The sequence below is a fragment of the Cottoperca gobio genome, unplaced genomic scaffold (genome assembly GCF_900634415.1).
Source record: "Cottoperca gobio unplaced genomic scaffold, fCotGob3.1 fCotGob3_64arrow_ctg1, whole genome shotgun sequence".
In the NCBI taxonomy this organism is placed as follows: domain Eukaryota; kingdom Metazoa; phylum Chordata; class Actinopteri; order Perciformes; family Bovichtidae; genus Cottoperca; species Cottoperca gobio.
In genome coordinates this window covers 465,672-487,500 of record NW_021167060.1, presented here as the reverse complement: position 1 = coordinate 487,500, position 21,829 = coordinate 465,672, and the positions used below count along the sequence as shown (strand labels likewise).

The 21,829-nt window shown below is 35.7% G+C and overlaps 1 protein-coding gene across 4 annotated transcripts in view; it reads right to left on the bottom strand.

The window, feature by feature from the left end:
* The window catches only part of LOC115006180 (zinc finger protein GLIS2-like), a 75,459-nt gene that overhangs the window by 10,352 nt on the left and 43,278 nt on the right, over window positions 1–21,829 (bottom strand). For 3 of the 4 annotated variants that reach the window (XM_029428273.1, XM_029428274.1, XM_029428272.1), the window contains exons 2-5: window positions 13,557–13,741; window positions 11,747–11,940; window positions 6,058–6,243; window positions 4,553–4,686 (exon numbers count right to left, since the gene is read on the bottom strand). In XM_029428273.1, coding sequence (XP_029284133.1) covers window positions 4,553–4,686; window positions 6,058–6,243; window positions 11,747–11,940; window positions 13,557–13,722 — 680 coding nt within the window. In that variant the 5' untranslated portion in view covers window positions 13,723–13,741. Of the gene's footprint in view, window positions 1–4,552; window positions 4,687–6,057; window positions 6,244–11,746; window positions 11,941–13,556; window positions 13,742–20,739; window positions 20,825–21,829 lie in introns of those variants that run through there. The other variant, XM_029428275.1, reaches the window with a different exon arrangement.

Genomic DNA, 21,829 nt, shown 5'->3' with positions numbered 1-21,829 from the left:
CCCTAGGTGTGAGGCGTCGGGCCGGGGTGGGGATACTCACTAGCCCCCGGCTGAGCGCCGCTACGTTGGAGTTTATCCCGGTGGACGAGAGGGTCGCCTCCCTACGCCTTCGGGTTATGGGGGGACAAACTCTGACTGTTGTTTGTGCCTATGCCCCAAACCGCAGTTCTGAGTATTCGGCCTTCTTGGAGACCCTGAATGGAGCCCTGCAGGGGGCTCCAGTAGGGGACTCTGTAGTCTTGCTGGGAGACTTCAACGCACACGTGGGAAACGATGGAGACACCTGGAGAGGCGTGATTGGGAGGAAGGGCTTCCCTGATCTAAACCCGAACGGTCGTTTGTTGTTGGACTTCTGTGCTAGCCATGGAATGGCCATAACAAACACCATGTTCGAACATAAGGATGCTCATAAGTGCACGTGGTACCCGAGCACCCTAGGCCAAAGGTCAATGATCGATTTCGTAATCGTATCATCTGACCTGAGGCCGCATGTTTTGGACACTCGGGTGAAGAGAGGGGCGGAGCTGTCGACTGATCACCATCTGGTGGTGAGTTGGATCAAGGGGTGGGGGAAGACTCTGGACAGACCTGGTAAACCCAAACGGGTAGTGCGGGTGAACTGGGAACGTCTGGAGGAAGCCCCTGTCCTGGGGATCTTTAACTCACACCTCCGGCGGAGCTTTTCAGCCATCCCTGTGGAGGTTGGGGGCATTGAACCTGAGTGGGCGATGTTCAAAACCTCTATTGCTGAAGCTGCGGTGATGAGCTGTGGTCTCAAGGTCTTAGGTGCCTCAAGGGGCGGTAACCCTCGAACACCATGGTGGACCCCGGTGGTCAGGGAAGCCGTCCGACTGAAGAAGGAGTCCTTCCGGGTTATGTTATCTGGGAGGACTCCGGAAACAGTTGCAGGGTATCGAAGGACTAGAAGGGCGGCAGCTTCTGCCGTGTCAGAGGCAAAGCAGCGGGTGTGGGAGAAGTTCGGAGAAGCTATGGAGAAGGACTTTCGGTCGGCACCAAGGTGCTTCTGGAAAACCATCCGGCACCTCAGGAGGGGGAAGCGAGGAACCATCCAAGCTGTGTACAGCAAGGGTGGGACCCTGCTGACTTCAACTGAGAAGGTTATCGGCCGCTGGAAGGAGCACTTTGAGGAACTCCTGAATCCGACTAACACGCCCTCTATTGTTGAGGCAGAGCTGGAAGCTGATGGGGGAGCATCGTCAATTTCCCTGATGGAAGTCACTGAGGTAGTCAAACAACTCCACAGTGGCAAAGCTGCAGGGGTTGATGAGATCCATCCAGAAATGCTGAAGGCTTTGGGTGTTGAGGGGCTGTCTTGGTTGACACGCCTCGTCAACATTGCGTGGAAGTCTGGGACAGTGCCTTGGGGTTGGCAGACCGGGGTGGTGGTTCCCCTATTTAAAAAGGGGGACCAGAGAGTGTGTGCCAACTACAGGGGTATCACACTTCTCAGCCTCCCTGGTAAAGTCTACTCCAAGGTACTGGAAAGGAGGGTTCGGCCGGTAGTAGAACCTCTGATTGAAGAGGAACAATGCGGATTCCGTCCTGGTCGTGGAACAACGGACCAACTCTTCACTCTCGCAAGGATCCTGGAGGGGGCCTGGGAGTACGCCCATCCGGTCTACATGTGTTTTGTGGATCTGGAGAAGGCGTATGACCGGGTCCCCCGGGTGATACTGTGGGAGGTGCTGCGGGAGTATGGGGTGAGGGGGTCACTTTTGAGGGCCATCCAATTCCTGTACGCCCAAAGCGAGAGTTGTGTCCGGATACTCGGCAGTAAGTCGGACTCGTTTCCCGTGAATGTTGGCCTCCGCCAGGGCTGCGCTTTATCACCAATCCTGTTCGTGATTTTCATGGATAGGATATCGAGGCGTAGTCGTGGAGGAGAGGGGTTGCAGTTCGGTGACCTGAGGATCTCATCGCTGCTCTTTGCAGATGATGTGGTCCTTATGGCATCATCGGTCTGTGACCTTCAACAGTCACTGGATCGGTTCGCAGCCGAGTGTGAAGCGGTTGGGATGAGGATCAGCACCTCCAAATCTGAGGCCATGGCTCTCAGCAGGAAACCGGTGGATTGTCTACTCCAGGTAGGGAATGAGCCTTTACCCCAAGTGAAGGAGTTCAAGTACCTCGGGGTCTTGTTCGCGAGTGAGGGGACAATGGAGCGAGAGATTGGCCGGAGAATCGGAGCAGCGGGGGCGGTATTACAGTCACTTTACCGCACCGTTGTGACGAAAAGAGAGCTGAGCCAGAAGGCAAAGCTCTCAATCTACCGGTCGATCTTCGTTCCTACCCTCACCTATGGTCATGAAGGCTGGGTCATGACCGAAAGAACGAGATCACGGGTACAAGCGGCCGAAATGGGTTTTCTCAGACGGGTGGCTGGCGTCTCCCTTAGAGATAGGGTGAGAAGCTCAGCCATCCGTGAGAGACTCGGAGTAGAGCCGCTGCTCCTTTACGTTGAAAGGAGCCAGTTGAGGTGGTTCGGGCATCTAGTAAGGATGCCACCTGGGCGCCTCCCTAGGGAGGTGTTCCAGGCACGTCCAGCTGGGAGGAGACCCCGGGGAAGACCCAGGACTCGGTGGAGAGATTATATCTCCTCACTGGGAACGCCTCAGGATCCCCCAGTCGGAGCTGGAGGATGTGGCCCGGAGAAGGGAAGATTGGGGTTCCTTACTGGAACTGCTGCCCCTGCGACCCGATCCCGGATAAGCGGTAGACGATGGATGGATGGATGGAATATATATGTTATAAATATCATTAATATAATATAATATATATGTTATAAATATCATTAATATAATATAATATATGGGTTATAAATATCATTAATATAATATATATGTTATAAATATCATTAATATAATATGATATATATGTTATAAATATCATTAATATAATATGATATATATGTTATAAATATCATTAATATAATATAATATATATGTTATAAATATCATTAATATATGTTATAAATATCATTAATATAATATATAGGTTATAAATATCATTAATATAATATGATATATATGTTATAAATATCATTAATATAATATAATATATATGTTATAAATATCATTAATATAATATATATGTTATAAATATCATTAATATAATATAATATGTTATAAATATCATTAATATAATATAATATATGGGTTATAAATATCATTAATATAATATATATGTTATAAATATCATTAATATAATATAATATATATGTTATAAATATCATTAATATAATATATGGGTTATAAATATCATTAATATAATATAATATATATGTTATAAATATCATTAATATAATATAATATATGGGTTATAAATATCATTAATATAATATAATATATATGTTATAAATATCATTAATATAATATATGGGTTATAAATATCATTAATATAATATAATATATGGGTTATAAATAACATTAATATAATATATGGGTTATAAATATCATTAATATAATATATATGTTATAAATATCATTAATATAATATAATATATGGGTTATAAATATCATTAATATAATATATGGGTTATAAATATCATTAATATAATATAATATATATGTTATAAATATCATTAATATAATATAATATATAGGTTATAAATATCATTAATATAATATATATGTTATAAATATCATTAATATAATATATGGGTTATAAATATCATTAATATAATATAATATATATGTTATAAATATCATTAATATAATATAATATATATGTTATAAATATCATTAATATAATATAATATATGGGTTATAAATATCATTAATATAATATAATATATATGTTATAAATATCATTAATATAATATATAGGTTATAAATATCATTAATATAATATAATATATGGGTTATAAATATCATTAATATAATATAATATATATGTTATAAATATCATTAATATAATATAATATATATGTTATAAATATCATTAATATAATATAATATATATGTTATAAATATCATTAATATAATATAATATATATGTTATAAATATCATTAATATAATATAATATATGGGTTATAAATATCATTAATATAATATAATATATATGTTATAAATATCATTAATATAATATATAGGTTATAAATATCATTAATATAATATAATATATGGGTTATAAATATCATTAATATAATATAATATATATGTTATAAATATCATTAATATAATATAATATATAGGTTATAAATATCATTAATATAATATAATATATGGGTTATAAATATCATTAATATAATATAATATATATGTTATAAATATCATTAATATAATATAATATATATGTTATAAATATCATTAATAAAATATAATATATGGGTTATAGTGGTAAACAGCAGCATGTACCCGGCTCTTACACTATATTCCTATTGTCAGACTTTATTCATTAAAAGTGTGTTTTTTTAACATAATATCGTTTCACAACTTTGTGCTCAGAACATTATGAGTTCAGAGCCGGCGGACCTGCATCCGGAGGATGTGGACACGAAAGACTTCCAGGATATCATGTGTGGACTCTCACCTGGCGTTGAAACCTCGGCCGTTCCGAGCGCAGCCCTCCCACTGGCAGCAGTACCCACAATCCTTTTCAGGCTTAACGTGGAAGTCGTTGATGTGATCCACTAAGTCCTGCAGCGAGTCGAACAGCAGGTGGCACTGCAGGACCAGTGATGCACAGGAGGTTCAGAGAAGAAGAGAACAACCTTCAGTTCATTCCTCACATTAACACACTTATTCTTTCTATTACAAGTGTTTGAACTTGTAGGTAACATCCTGGATAGTGAACACATTTACTTTCGTTATTGATTTATTATTTAGTCATACAATATTGAATATCTCCAAATGCTTCTCCCACCAACACTCCTCAAACTCTGAAATGTTCCTTTCATAAAGACAGAAGATGATTATCAAAGCACTTGGATCAGTTGTGTAACTGTGTGAGGCTTTTATTTCTCTTGATCATCGCAGCCGTCGAGTCGACGAGGATTATGTTCCTAAACACTTTCCTTCAGTTCCTATTTTAACAGATATACAAACTGAACTCTTCTTCTGTTCTTATTTAACTCTTGCTCAGAGGGATCTTTGTCTTCACATCGTCTGTCAGCAGTTTGTTTAATCAAAAATTACTATTAAGGCCATAACTCTGTGCATGTGCTGCATGTAGTGAGTGTAGCGTGTATAACATGAGCTGTGAGTGACATGTGAACAAAGCCCTCTGCACAAAGCTTCAGAATATAGAGAGGAATGAAAGTGGAAAGTTTGGTGTATGTAAGTGCTGCTGAAGTGGAGACTTCTGCTGAAGAGTGTGAGAAAAAGCTCCTTTAGAGAAAAGCTCCTTTAAAGATATGTATTGTAACATTCATACATGTTGTACACACTACAGGTGAACAGGGTCATACATGTTGTACACACTACAGGTGAACAGAGTCATACATGTTGTACACACTACAGGTGAACAGAGTCATACATGTTGTACACACTACAGGTGAACAGAGTCATACATGTTGTACACACTACAGGTGAACAGGGTCATACATGTTGTACACACTACAGGTGAACAGGGTCATACATGTAACTAACAGATATCATGAAGCTTCCCCACTTCATGACTCACATCAACACAACTTTATATTACAAGTGTTTAATATGTACATGAGGCGTTATGTAATGTAGCTGTTACACACACAGTTACACACACACACTCTCATGTTCTCATGCTTCCTCTCGTCTCACAGACGACGGGTTCTCTGTCTTCATGTTATTCAGCTCTCAGCTCCACCTCGTGCTCAGTAATAGTTTCAGTCTTTTTCAGCTCTATGATTCTAACAGTGATATAATAATAATAATAATAATAATAATAATAATAATAATAATAATAATAATCTGTATTTACAAAGTGCTTCACAGAATAAAAGCACAGATAAAAACAACATAGTGTTTTTAAAGGAAGTTATTAAGCTAATAAAGAGGAAAGCTAGTAGTTCTTATTATCTCATAATATATAAGATGTAATAGAATAATATTCACCTTCATCCACCTGCATGTCAGCTGACCGTCCAGAGAAGGTTCTGCACAAAGCTGCTTCTCTCGGCTCTGAGCGAGGAACACGGAGGGGGGGAAGCTGTAGGCCCTCGGGGGACTTCCAATAGGCAGATAGAAGGGGTAACCCTGGAGGGGGGCGCCGCCCTCCACGCTTCGATGACGAGCCGGCTCCTGAAAGAGCAGACATGTTGATCCAGAAGACCTTTAAATGTACAAACATCGACAAAATGGTTTTCATATATATGAAATGTTATTATACTTAATTTATACTTATTGTACTTAATGTATAATTATTATACTTCATTTATACTTATTGTACTTAATGTATAATTATTATACTTCATTTATACTTATTGTACTTAATGTATAATTATTATACTTCATTTATACTTATTGTACTTAATGTATACTTATTATACTTAATTTATACTTATTATATTTAATGTATACTTATTGTACTTAATGTATACTTATTATACTTAATGTATACTTATTATACTTAATTTATACTTATTGTACTTAATGTATACTTATTATACTTAATTTATACTTATTATATTTAATGTATACTTATTGTACTTAATGTATATTTATTATACTTAATGTATACTTATTATACTTAATTTATACTTATTATACTTAATGTATACTTATTATACTTCATGTATATTTATTATACTTAATGTGTACTTATTATACTTAATTTATACTTATTATACTTAATGTATACTTATTATACTTAATTTATACTTATTATATTTAATGTATACTTATTGTACTTAATGTATACTTATTATACTTAATGTATACTTATTATACTTAATTTATACTTATTGTACTTAATGTATACTTATTATACTTAATTTATACTTATTATATTTAATGTATACTTATTGTACTTAATGTATATTTATTATACTTAATGTATACTTATTATACTTAATTTATACTTATTATACTTAATGTATACTTATTATACTTCATGTATATTTATTATACTTAATGTATACTTATTATACTTAATTTATACTTATTATACTTAATGTATACTTATTATACTTAATTTATACTTATTGTACTTAATGTATACTTATTATACTTAATTTATACTTATTGTACTAAATGTATACTTATTATACTTAATGTATACTTATTGTACTTAATTTATACTTATTATACTTAATTTATACTTATTGTACTTAATGTATACTTATTGTACTTAATTTATACTTATTATACATAATGTATACTTATTATACTTCATTTATACTTATTGTACTTAATGTATACTTATTGTACTTAATTTATACTTATTATACTTCATTTATACTTATTGTACTTAATGTATACTTATTATACTTCATTTATACTTATTGTACTTAATGTATACTTATTATACTTCATTTATACTTATTGTACTTAATGTATACTTATTATACTTCATTTATACTTATTATACTTAATGTATACTTATTATACTTCATTTATACTTATTGTACTTAATGTATACTTATTATACTTCATTTATACTTATTGTACTTAATGTATACTTATTGTACTTAATGTATACTTATTATACTTCATTTATACTTATTGTACTTAATGTATACTTATTATACTTCAGTTATACTTATTGTACTTAATGTATACTTATTATACTTCATTTATACTTATTGTACTTAATGTATACTTATTATACTTAATGTATACTTATTGTACTTAATGTATAATTATTATACTTCATTTATACTTATTGTACTTAATGTATAATTATTATACTTCATTTATACTTATTGTACTTAATGTATACTTATTATACTTAATTTATACTTATTATATTTAATGTATACTTATTGTACTTAATGTATACTTATTATACTTAATGTATACTTATTATACTTAATTTATACTTATTGTACTTAATGTATACTTATTATACTTAATTTATACTTATTATATTTAATGTATACTTATTGTACTTAATGTATATTTATTATACTTAATGTATACTTATTATACTTAATTTATACTTATTATACTTAATGTATACTTATTATACTTCATGTATATTTATTATACTTAATGTGTACTTATTATACTTAATTTATACTTATTATACTTAATGTATACTTATTATACTTAATTTATACTTATTATATTTAATGTATACTTATTGTACTTAATGTATACTTATTATACTTAATGTATACTTATTATACTTAATTTATACTTATTGTACTTAATGTATACTTATTATACTTAATTTATACTTATTATATTTAATGTATACTTATTGTACTTAATGTATATTTATTATACTTAATGTATACTTATTATACTTAATTTATACTTATTATACTTAATGTATACTTATTATACTTCATGTATATTTATTATACTTAATGTATACTTATTATACTTAATTTATACTTATTATACTTAATGTATACTTATTATACTTAATTTATACTTATTGTACTTAATGTATACTTATTATACTTAATTTATACTTATTGTACTAAATGTATACTTATTATACTTAATGTATACTTATTGTACTTAATTTATACTTATTATACTTAATTTATACTTATTGTACTTAATGTATACTTATTGTACTTAATTTATACTTATTATACATAATGTATACTTATTATACTTCATTTATACTTATTGTACTTAATGTATACTTATTGTACTTAATTTATACTTATTATACTTCATTTATACTTATTGTACTTAATGTATACTTATTATACTTCATTTATACTTATTGTACTTAATGTATACTTATTATACTTCATTTATACTTATTGTACTTAATGTATACTTATTATACTTCATTTATACTTATTATACTTAATGTATACTTATTATACTTCATTTATACTTATTGTACTTAATGTATACTTATTATACTTCATTTATACTTATTGTACTTAATGTATACTTATTGTACTTAATGTATACTTATTATACTTCATTTATACTTATTGTACTTAATGTATACTTATTATACTTCAGTTATACTTATTGTACTTAATGTATACTTATTATACTTCATTTATACTTATTGTACTTAATGTATACTTATTATACTTAATGTATACTTATTGTACTTAATTTATACTTATTATACTTAATTTATACTTATTGTACTTAATGTATACTTATTGTACTTAATGTATACTTATTGTACTTAATTTATACTTATTATACTTAATTTATACTTATTATACTTAATGTATACTTATTATACTTCATTTATACTTATTGTACTTAATGTATACTTATTGTACTTAATGTATACTTATTGTACCTAATTTATACTTGTTATATTTAAAGTACTTATTATACTTAATGTATACTTATTATACTTAATGTATACTTATTGTACCTAATTTATACTTGTTATATTTAATGTACTTATTATACTTAATGTATACTTATTATACTTAATGTATACTTATTGTACCTAATGTACTTATTGTACTTAATGTACTTATTATAATTAATTTATACTTGTTATACTTAATGTATACTTATTGTACTTAATGTACTTATTGTACTTAATGTATACTTATTGTACTTAATGTACTTATTATACTTAATTTATACTTATTGTACTTAATGTATACTTATTATATTTAATGTACTTATTCTACTTAATTTATACTTATTGTACTTAATGTATACTTATTATACTTCATTTATACTTATTGTACTTAATGTATACTTATCATACTTAATGTATACTTATTGTACTTAATTTATACTTGTTATACTTAATTTATACTTGGTATACTTAATTTATACTTGTTATACTTAATATATACTTATTGTACTTAATGTATACTTGTTATACTTAATGTATACTTATTATATTTAATGTACTTATTGTACTTAATGTATACTTGTTATACTTAATGTATACTTATTATATTTAATGTACTTATTATACTTAATGTATACTTATTATACTTAATGTATACTTATTATACTTAATGTATACTTGTTATACTTAATGTATACTTGTTATACTTAATGTATACTTATTATACTTAATGTATACTTGTTATACTTAATGTATACTTGTTATACTTAATGTATACTTATTATACTTAATGTATACTTGTTATACTTAATGTATACTTATTATACTTAATGTATACTTGTTATACTTAATGTATACTTATTTTACTTAATGTATACTTGTTATACTTAATGTATACTTATTATACTTAATGTATACTTGTTATACTTAATGTATACTTATTATACTTAATGTATACTTGTTATACTTAATGTATACTTGTTATACTTAATGTATATTTTTTATACTTAATGTATACTTATTATACTTAATGTATACTTGTTATACTTAATGTATACTTATTATACTTAATGTATACTTGTTATACTTAATGTATACTTATTATACTTAATGTATACTTGTTATACTTAATGTATACTTATTTTACTTAATGTATACTTATTATACTTAATGTATACTTATTATACTTAATGTATACTTGTTATACTTAATGTATACTTCTTATACTTAATGTATACTTGTTATACTTAATGTATACTTGTTATACTTAATGTATACTTATTTTACTTAATGTATACTTATTATACTTAATGTATACTTATTATACTTAATGTATACTTATTTTACTTAATGTATACTTATTATACTTAATGTATACTTGTTATACTTAATGTATACTTATTATACTTAATGTATACTTGTTATACTTAATGTATACTTATTTTACTTAATGTATACTTGTTATACTTAATGTATACTTTTTATACTTAATGTATACTTATTATACTTAATGTATACTTGTTATACTTAATGTATACTTATTATACTTAATGTATACTTGTTATACTTAATGTATACTTATTTTACTTAATGTATACTTGTTATACTTAATGTATACTTATTATACTTAATGTATACTTGTTATACTTAATGTATACTTGTTATACTTAATGTATACTTATTATACTTAATGTATACTTGTTATACTTAATGTATACTTGTTATACTTAATGTATACTTATTATACTTAATGTATACTTGTTATACTTAATGTATACTTGTTATACTTATTATCATACACTTATTCAGCTGTGCAACACTCTAATTACTTTCCATCTTTACTGTATTCACTGTTCACTTCAAGCAATAATCTTGTTTTCAGCATTAATATCATTATTAATATCATTACACTGCTTTATTTATTGTAATATACTTCTGTTTACATATTTATTGTTATATATTGTAGGACAATGTGCACATTTTATTTATTTTTACTATATTTAAATGTGTTTTTGCTGAAATATGACGACAGACATTCAAAGCTTCGTTTAAAAACCTGGATAGAAGCTTTGAATGTAAAGTAATATTGAGTACAGCACTAAAGAGTGTGTACTGAGGGACGTGTGGAGGACGAGCGGCTCATGGTCCACTTCCTGTTTTTGATGGAGCTGAGCTCCAACACACACATGTTCATGTTTCATCACTGGAGCAGCGGTTTGATCCATACTCACGCTGTGTGCAACACTGCAGCAGCAATACAAGCTGCTGAGGATCAGAACATCTGAACACTGAATATATGAAGCTTCTTACTCAGCTCAGCGTGCACACGCCTGCACTCACCCGTGAGAAGAGATGTGGCTGAGGGCTGCCGCTGCTGCGAGGGGACTCCAGGGACGAGGAAGGAAAGGGGGAGGAGGGGGAGGAGGGAGACGGGGACAGGGAGGAGGCGTGGCGGGAGGAGGGCGACATGCTGAGGTCCATTGCTGGAGGGCTGAAGCAGGACCCGGGTCGTTCTTGAGGGGAAGACTGCGACTCTGGAGAGATGAGATGATGTTACATGATAATCATAAGCAATGGAGCTTATTCATATTATAACTGAGCAGTAAAAGCTGCTCTTAGTGTACATTTGGATATTTTAACCAACATTGTGCGATAGTTTGAGTCCTTATTACACTGCGGGAGAACGTCCTGCCTCAGACAAAATACTATTTATTCAAATATGAATTAATATCGCTTTAAGTGCAGAGTGTTTCAATGCAATCTTCAAAATACTTGAAGGACCGAGATGTTCTTGTGCCTCCATCTGGGAACACTACATATGTACGGTGGCTGACAAGGACAAACAGCTCAGCTGGCGGTCGACCCGTGGTTTTATGATATTAAAGATTACTACACTGCATATGTGAAAACCCTGAACACTACGGACCGGAGTTGAAAAGTATTGGAGGTAAATTGCATTGACCTCTGGAGTACATCTGTCAAAACGTCAATTATCCAGTATTTTTAACCTTTCAAAAATAAAAATAGAACTAATTTAAAAAAGTGTACATGGTAAAGTGTCCTCCGGTAGAGCAGGTGGCAGTATTATGTTTAACTTTAGCTGAAAAACGTTATCCGCCAGTAAACACACAGAAGAAGAAAACAGGAACAATAACACAGAAGAAGAAAAGAGATGGATGAGTCACAGTGAACAGGAGATAGATGCAGTTGTACCTGCCAAACAAGTTCAAACGTTATGCAAGTACCTGACAAATGAGAGGAGACCTTCCCTTATTTATTAAAAGCAGAGTCGGGCAAACTTGTGCTTTTTGTAAAGTGTGCCATTCAGATGTCAGCATCGCACACGGCGGAATAAGCGATGTTCGCCAGCAAGAACAATCTCCTACACTGAATAAAATGTATATATGCAATTAAAATACATAAATCTTATAAACATGTCTGAACAAGTAATACATACTTTAAATAAATATGTATTTCCTGAATGTACCCATCCTTTATGTGTTTACATTTACATTATATGGGTGGGGGCGGGTTGGCTGAGAGCTGTGAAGGTATGGACGTATGTCGACAGGCATGACCTGGAGGCCTGAAGAACTTCTGGTTTGTGTTTCTGACTTTGCAGCGTGTTTGCTGTTTATATGTTTTTGCTCTCTGTAGCACGTTTGTTTTATTTGCAGCAAATGTCCGCCATATTTGTGTTTTTGGATCTGCATTGTTCCTCAAGCTGCAGCACGTTCGTCCTCAAGGAAATGTTTTACGTTGTGAAGCGTTTGCCCCCGGAGGAAGAAGACAAGGGAGAGGGCAAAACAAGAAAACCCCCACAGAGCAGACAACAACAGCCGTAAACACACGTTGGACATTCTGCACATTATCCAGCACTCGGGCTGTAAAGTCTGAAGCTGACGACCACAGAGCTCTTTTCATGTCCGTGTCACGCTCTTCTTGTTATGAGCCACACTGACAAATCTGGGAACAATGTTTGTCTATTCAAGCACAGCTGGCATTCATTGAATTTACAAAATTAAGTTGCTGTGAAAGTGAGAACACAGAATCCACTTATTGCTCTATTGCATTATGACAGTGATGGTCCTGATCACTGCAGCATGGCATCAGCAGGGTCACGTGTGTGAGGGGGGGGGTTGCAGTTTACCTGGGGAGGAAGGTGGAGACGGGAAGGTTGTGAAGAGCAGGTGTGGTCGTGTGCTGCTGAGCGGGGCGCAGATGGAGGAGGGATAAGTCCTCTTTCCCAACCTGACGCCACCGTTCGTCCGTCCTGAGGGAAGCTTTAAGTCCAGCGGCTCGCCCAATGATAGCATGGCTGCTGGTGCTGCACACCTGAGGAGAGAAGAGCAGAAGTCCCTTTAAACAGCTGTTTGACTTTGACTGTTAAATGCATTAGAATAGATACAGTCGGGACGTCCAAATAGGTCAGGGACATTCCTGTTTGTTGTTTGTTGTTAGGCGGCGACCAACAACGGCCTCTAGTCTCTGGACCGAACCCTAGTATCAGGACCGGCCTCTAGTCTCTGGACCGAACCCTAGTATCAGGACCGGCCTCTAGTCTCAGGACAAAACCCTAGTCTCAAGACCGAACTCTAGTCCTAGGACCGGCCTCTAGTCTCTGGATCAGCGCCTAGTCTCAGGACATGTCTCTAGTCTCTGGATCAGCCCCTAGTATCAGGACCGGCCTCTAGTCTCAGGACCGGCCTCCAGTCTCAGGACTGAACCCTAGTCTCAGGACCAAACCCTAGTCTCACGACCGGCCTCCAGTCTCAGGACCGGCCTCAAGTCTCAGGACCGGCCTCCAGTCTCAGGACCGGCCTCCAGTCTCAGGACCGAACCCTAGTCTCTGGACCGGCCTCTAGTCTCTGGACCAGCCTCTAGTCTCAGGAACGGCCTCTAGTCTCAGGAACGGCCTCTAGTCTCAGGACTGGCCTCTAGTCTCAGGACCGGCCTCCTTTCATAGGACCGGCCTCCAGTCTCGGGACTCTGGAGAAAGGCAGCCCGACGTCCCTCTGCCTTGGCCAGTCATGTAGCCAAATATCAGACTTTGTCAGTACTTTTGGTTTTTGGTCTCCATCATGAGGGAAATATCTGGCTCTTAAACTGCTAAATGCTCCACTATGTTTATGGTCTCTATCTTAGACTGTCTGCAGTTTGGTGCTGGGGGCGTTATCAAAGCTTACTCACTGAAAAGAGCTGCGTCTGAAACACTTACGAGAGCAGTGAGAGTGAATCTTAACAGGAAAGGTGCAAGACATAAAACCATAACAATGAGTTAAAAGAAGCTAAAAAGCTCCATAAATTTAAAGGAAACTGCAGAGTCGGGGGATAATTCTCTGTGGGTGTATTAAAAATGATGAAATTAACAAATGGGACTTTTATTAATTCAGCGATTCAATTTATCTCACAAAGTGAAATGTATAAATATTGCACACTGCAGAGTTACACACTGCAGAGTTACACACTGTAGAGTTATACTCTGTAGAGTTTACACACTGCAGAGTTAAACACTGCAGAGTTACACACTGTAGAGTTACACACTGAGGAGTTACACACTGTAGAGTTACACACTGCAGAGTTACACACTGTAGAGTTACACACCGTAGAGTTACACACTGCAGAGTTACACACTGAGGAGTTACACACTGTAGAGTTACACACTGCAGAGTTACACGCTGTAGTTACACCCTGTAGAGTTACACACTGCAGAGTTACACACTGTAGAGTTTACAAACTGTAGAGTTTACAAACTGTAGAGTTTACACACTGCAGAATTACACATTGCAGAGTTACACAATGCAGAGTTTACAGACTGCAGAGTTACATACTATAGAGTTACACACTGTAGAGTTTAAACACTGCACAGTTTACAGACTGCAAAGTTTACACACTATAGAGTTACACACTGCAGAGTTACACACTGTTGAGTTACACACTGCAGAGTTATAAATTGCAGAGTTACACACTGTAGAGTTTACACACTGCAGAGTTACACACTGTAGAGTTTACACACTGTAGAGTTACACATTGTTGAGTTTACACACTGCAGAGTTAAACACTGCAGAGTTACACACCGTAGAGTTACACACTGCAGAGTTACACACTGTAGTTACACCCTGTAGAGTTACACACTGCAGAGTTACACACTGCAGAGTTACACACTGAGGAGTTACACACTGTAGAGTTACACACTGCAGAGTTACACACTGTAGTTACACCCTGTAGAGTTACACACTGCAGAGTTACACACTGTAGAGTTTACAAACTGTAGAGTTTACAAACTGTAGAGTTTACACACTGCAGAATTACACATTACAGAGTTACACAATGCAGAGTTTACAGACTGCAGAGTTTACAGACTGCAGAGTTACATACTATAGAGTTACACACTGTAGAGTTTAAACACTGCACAGTTTACAGACTGCAAAGTTTACACACTATAGAGTTACACACTGCAGAGTTACACACTGTTGAGTTACACACTGCAGAGTTATAAATTGCAGAGTTACACACTGTAGAGTTTACACACTGCAGAGTTACACACTGTAGAGTTTACACACTGTAGAGTTACACACTGTTGAGTTACACACTGTAGAGTTATACACTGTTGAGTTACACACTGCAGAGTTACACACTGTAGAGTTACACACTGTAGAGTCTAAACACTGCAGAGTTTACAGACTGCAAAGTTTACACACTATAGAGTTACACACTGCAGAGTTACACACTGTTGAGTTAGACGCTGCAGAGTTATAAATTGCAGAGTTACACACTGTAGAGTTTACACACTGTAGAGTTACAAACTGTTGAGTTACACACTGCAGAGTTACACACTGCAGAGTTACACACTGTAGAGGTTACACACTGCAGAGTTTACACACTGCAGAATTAAACTCTTTAGAGTTTACACACTGCAGAATTAAACTCTTTAGAGTTTACACACTGCAGAGTTACACACTGAAAAGTTACACACTGTAGAGTTACACACTGTAGATTTTACACACTGCAGTTTACAGACTGCAGAGTTACACAGTGCAGAGTTACACACTGTAGAGTTTACACACTGCAGAGTTACACATTGCAGACTTACAAACTGCAGAGTTTACACACTCCAGAGTTACACACTGTAGAGTTTAAACACTGCAGAGTTACAGACTGTAGAGTTACAAACTGTAGAGTTACACACTGCAGAGTTACACATTGCAGAGTTACAAACTGTAGAGTTACACACTGCAGAGTTACACATTGCAGAGTTACAAACTGTAGAGTTACACGCTGCAGAGTTACACACTGTAGAGTTATACTCTGTAGAGTTTACACACTGCAGAGTTATACACTGTAGAGTTACACACTGAGGAGTTACACACTGTAGAGTTACACACTGCAGAGTTACACACTGTAGAGTTACACACTGTAGAGTTTACACACTGCAGAGTTAAACACTGCAGAGTTACACACTGTAGAGTTACACACTGCAGAGTTACCCACTGTAGTTACACCCTGTAGAGTTACACACTGCAGAGTTACACACTGCAGAATTACACATTGCAGAGTTACACAATGCAGAGTTTACAGACTGCAGAGTTACATACTATAGAGTTACACACTGCAGAGTTACACACTGCAGAGTTACACACTGCAGAGTTACACACTGCAGAGTTATAAATTGCAGAGTTACACACTGTAGAGTTTACACACTGCAGAGTTACACACTGTAGAGTTTACACACTGTAGAGTTACACACTGTTGAGTTACACACTGTAGAGTTATACACTGTAGAGTTTACACACTGCAGAGTTACACACTGTAGAGTTTACACACTGTAGAGTTACACACTGTTGAGTTACACATTGTAGAGTTACACACTGCAGAGTTACACACTGTAGAGTTACACACTGCAGAGTTACACACTGTTGAGTTACACACTGCAGAGTTATAAATTGCAGAGTTATACACTGTAGAGTTTACACACTGCAGAGTTACACACTGTAGAGTTTACACACTGTAGAGTTACACACTGTTGAGTTACACACTGTAGAGTTATACACTGTAGAGTTTACACACTGCAGAGTTACACACTGTAGAGTTTACACACTGTAGAGTTACACACTGTTGAGTTACACATTGTAGAGTTACACACTGCAGAGTTACACACTGTAGAGTTACACACTGTAGAGTTTACAAACTGTAGAGTTTACAAACTGTAGAGTTTACACACTGCAGAATTACACACTGTAGAGTTTAAACACTGCAGAGTTTACAGACTGCAAAGTTTACACACTATAGAGTTACACACTGCAGAGTTACACACTGTTGAGTTAGACACTGCAGAGTTATAAATTGCAGAGTTACACACTGCAGAGTTACACACTGTAGAGTTTACACACTGTAGAGTTACAAACTGTTGAGTTACACACTGCAGAGTTACACACTGCAGAGTTACACACTGCAAAGTTACACACTGAAAAGTTACACACTGTAGAGTTACACACTGCAGTTACACACTGCAGAGTTACACACTGTAGAGTTACACACTGCAGAGTTACACACTGTAGATTTTACACACTGCAGTTTACAGACTGCAGAGTTACACACTGCAGAGTTACACACTGTAGAGTTTACACACTGCAGAGTTACACATTGCAGACTTACAAACTGCAGAGTTTACACACTGCAGAGTTACAGACTGTAGAGTTACAAACTGTAGAGTTACACGCTGCAGAGTTACACATTGCAGAGTTACAAACTGTAGAGTTACACACTGCAGAGTTACACATTGCAGAGTTACAAACTGTAGAGTTACACACTGCAGAGTTACACATTGCAGAGTTACAAACTGTAGAGTTACACGCTGCAGTTTCCACACTGCACAGTTACACACTGCAGAGTTTCCACACTGCAGAGTTACACACTGTAGAGTTTACACTCTGTAGAGTTACACACTGCAGAGTTACAAACTGTTGAGTTACACACTGTAGAGTTTACACACTGCAGAGTTACACACTGCAGAGTTACAAACTGTTGAGTTACACACCGCAGAGTTTACACAATGTTAAGTTACACAGTGAAGAGTTAAAAACTGCAAAGTTACACACTGTAGGGTTATATACTGCAGAGTTACACAATGTTAAGTTACACACTGCAGAGTTTACACAATGCACAGTTTAAACACTGTAGAGTTACACACTGTAGAGTTTACACACTGTAGAGTTGCACACTGAAGATTTTAAACACTGTAGAGTTACAGACTGTAAAGTTAAACACTGTAGAGTTTACACACTGTAGAGTTAAACACTGCAGAGTTACACACTGTAGAGTTACACACTATAGAGTTACAAACTGCAGAGTTTAAACACTGTAGAGTTTACACACTGTAGAGTTTACACACTATAGAGTTACACACTCTAGAGTTACAAACTGCAGAGTTACACACTGTAGAATTACACACTGCAGAGTTACACAATGCAGAGTTACACATTGCAGAATTACAAACTGCAGAGTTTACACACTCCAGAGTTACAAACTGTAGAGTTACACACTGCAGAGTTACACATTGCAGAGTTACACATTGCAGAGTTACAAACTGTAGAGTTACACGCTGCAGAGTTACACATTGCAGAGTTACACATTGCAGAGTTACAAACTGTAGAGTTACACACTGCAGAGTTACACGCTTCAGTTTCCACACTGTAGAATTTACACACTGTAGAGTTTACACACTGCACAGTTACACACTGCAGAGTTACACACTGTAGAGTTTACACACTGTAGAGTTTACACACTGTAGAGTTTACACACTGCACAGTTACACACTGCAGAGTTACACACTGTAGAGTTTACACACTGTAGAGTTTACACATTGCAGACTTACAAACTGCAGAGTTTACACACTCCAGAGTTACACGCTGCAGAGTTTCCACACTGTAGAGTTTCCACACTGTAGAGTTTCCACACTGCACAGTTACACACTGCAGAGTTTCCACACTGCACAGTTACACACTGTAGAGTTTACACACTGTAGAGTTTACACACTGCAGAGTTTACACACTGTAGAGTTTACACACTGCAGAGTTACACACTGTAGAGTTACACACTGTAGAGTTTACACACTGCAGAGTTTACACACTGTAGAGTTTACACACTGCAGAGTTACACACTGTAGAGTTACACACTGTAGAGTTTACACACTGCAGAGTTTACAAACTGTAGAGTTTACACACTGCAGAGTTACACACTGTAGAGTTACACACTGTAGAGTTTACACACTGCAGAGTTACACACTGTAGAGTTTACACACTGCAGAGTTTACACACTGCAGATTTTACACATTGCGGAGTTTACACACTGTAGAGTTACACACTACAGAGTTACACACTGCAGAGTTACACACTGCAGTGTGCAGAGATATACACTAAGTACACTTTTCTTTTTGCTCCATGTCTCCCATAACCCTCACATGCTCTCTGTCTCTCACTCTGACGGGGGTTCACAGGTCTCTGGTGGATGTTAACCACCACAGGAAGTCCGTCCCGCCCTCACAGTGTGGTGAGACATGTCTGACCCGTGAGTCACAACAACCTCCTGACCAGACTCACAGTGGGACTCTAACCAATGAGGTAAGTACAAATATTTTGCACCAGTCTGCCATTGACATCAGTGCAAAGCAGAGATCTGAAGGGTAAACACTTTCCAACTGCATTTAAATCTACTGTTGACAACTGAATCATTCTATATGTTTGGCTTTTGTGAAATAATTCCAGCAAAATGAGTCACAACTACAGAGAGATCATCTTAAATTATCATTCAAATGATTTAATATGATCGGTCTGCTTGTAGAATAAAAGAGAGAAGTTTCTGTGGTAAACACGCAAAAATACCTAAAAGAGAAATTTCACTCATTTCCTTCGACACACACAACCAACTTATTCATAACATAATCCTCTTTGACCCTGTTCACCTGTAGTGTGTACAACATGTATGACTCTGTTCACCTGTAGTGTGTACAACATGTATGAATGTTACAATACATATCTTTAAAGGAGCTTTTTCTCACACTCTTCAGCAGAAATCTCCACTTCAGTAGCACTTACATACACCAAACTCATTCCTCTCTATATTCTGAAGCTTTGTGCAGAGGGCTTTGTTCACATGTCACTCACAGCTCATGTTATACACGCTACACTAACTACATGCAGGAGATGCACAGAGTTCTGTGTGTTGACAGGATTTAGTCACATTTCAGAAAACTTGTAATATAAAAAGTAATTGTGTTAATGTGAGTAGTGAAGTGGGGCGGTTTCATGATGATATCTGTTAGTTACATTATTTACCCTGTTCACCTGTAGTGTCTGACCTTCAGTTTTCACAAACATCTTTTTCTCAGCTGACCATAATTGCAGCTAAAGGCCGTTTCCCTCCAGGCTTCAGATGTTTCTGTCTGTTTTCGGAGTTAATGTGAGAATGATAGCAGGGCTGGTTCTGTGTTGTTGCTCCTCTGAGAAGCATTACGATGTGGCTTTGTTTCTGCCATCCTCTACATTTCTGTGGTCGGGCTCCACTGAGGGGCTTCACAAGGTTCTGCAGTAGTTTTCCACCCATCGTGGTTTGATACTGCGGGTGAGACAAACAGCCTCTCTGGTCCGTGACTCAACTCATAAGTTCTTGTTAGACCGAAGGACTCAGGACGCAGATATCTGCCTGAAAGGAAAGAAATCTCACAGGAGGAAACCAAAGGAAAGAAAGTGTCGAGTGAAGAGGACCAAACCTGCCACCTAAGCTCAGCTTCACACCTGAGAGCTGCCTGGAACGTCCTCATCCGAGGTTCTCACGTCGTCTCTTGGATTAAATTCATTTCAGCCTTTTTAGTTCCTGTTTCTTCCTCCAGCTTGTCTCAGTATTTATGCAACAGCTCTATTGTCCGTGACAACCATTCAAAACAAACGTACAAATTGATATTTTTCTAAGAAGACGATGGAATCAGACACTTCCCACTTGAAATCTAGCTCGCTAATAAGTGAAATAAACTATGAGATCGAGTTGCATGAGATGATGTTTCATGCAACTATTCGCCTGTGAAGCATAAAGGGACTACATCTGCATTTTGTTGTGCAAACCTGTGTTGCAGAATGACAATAAACCAGCAGTAACAAGAACCGAAAGGCCAAAACACAAACAGCCTGTTACATGTCTCCGCCTGCAGCAGCTCACACCTGTGTCCTGTTGACAGACTCTGAGAAACACTTCTTTCTGCTCCCGCTGCAGCTCCACGCGAGAACAATCCTGATGGATTCGACTCACAGTCCCGTCATGATGAAGACAAACACAAAGCAGAAACAGAGCGTAGGATAGTTTTAGTCCTACATGATGTGCAGCTGATGCAGAAGATCAGATCTGCAGCTTCCTGTGTGTGAAGACATGTTT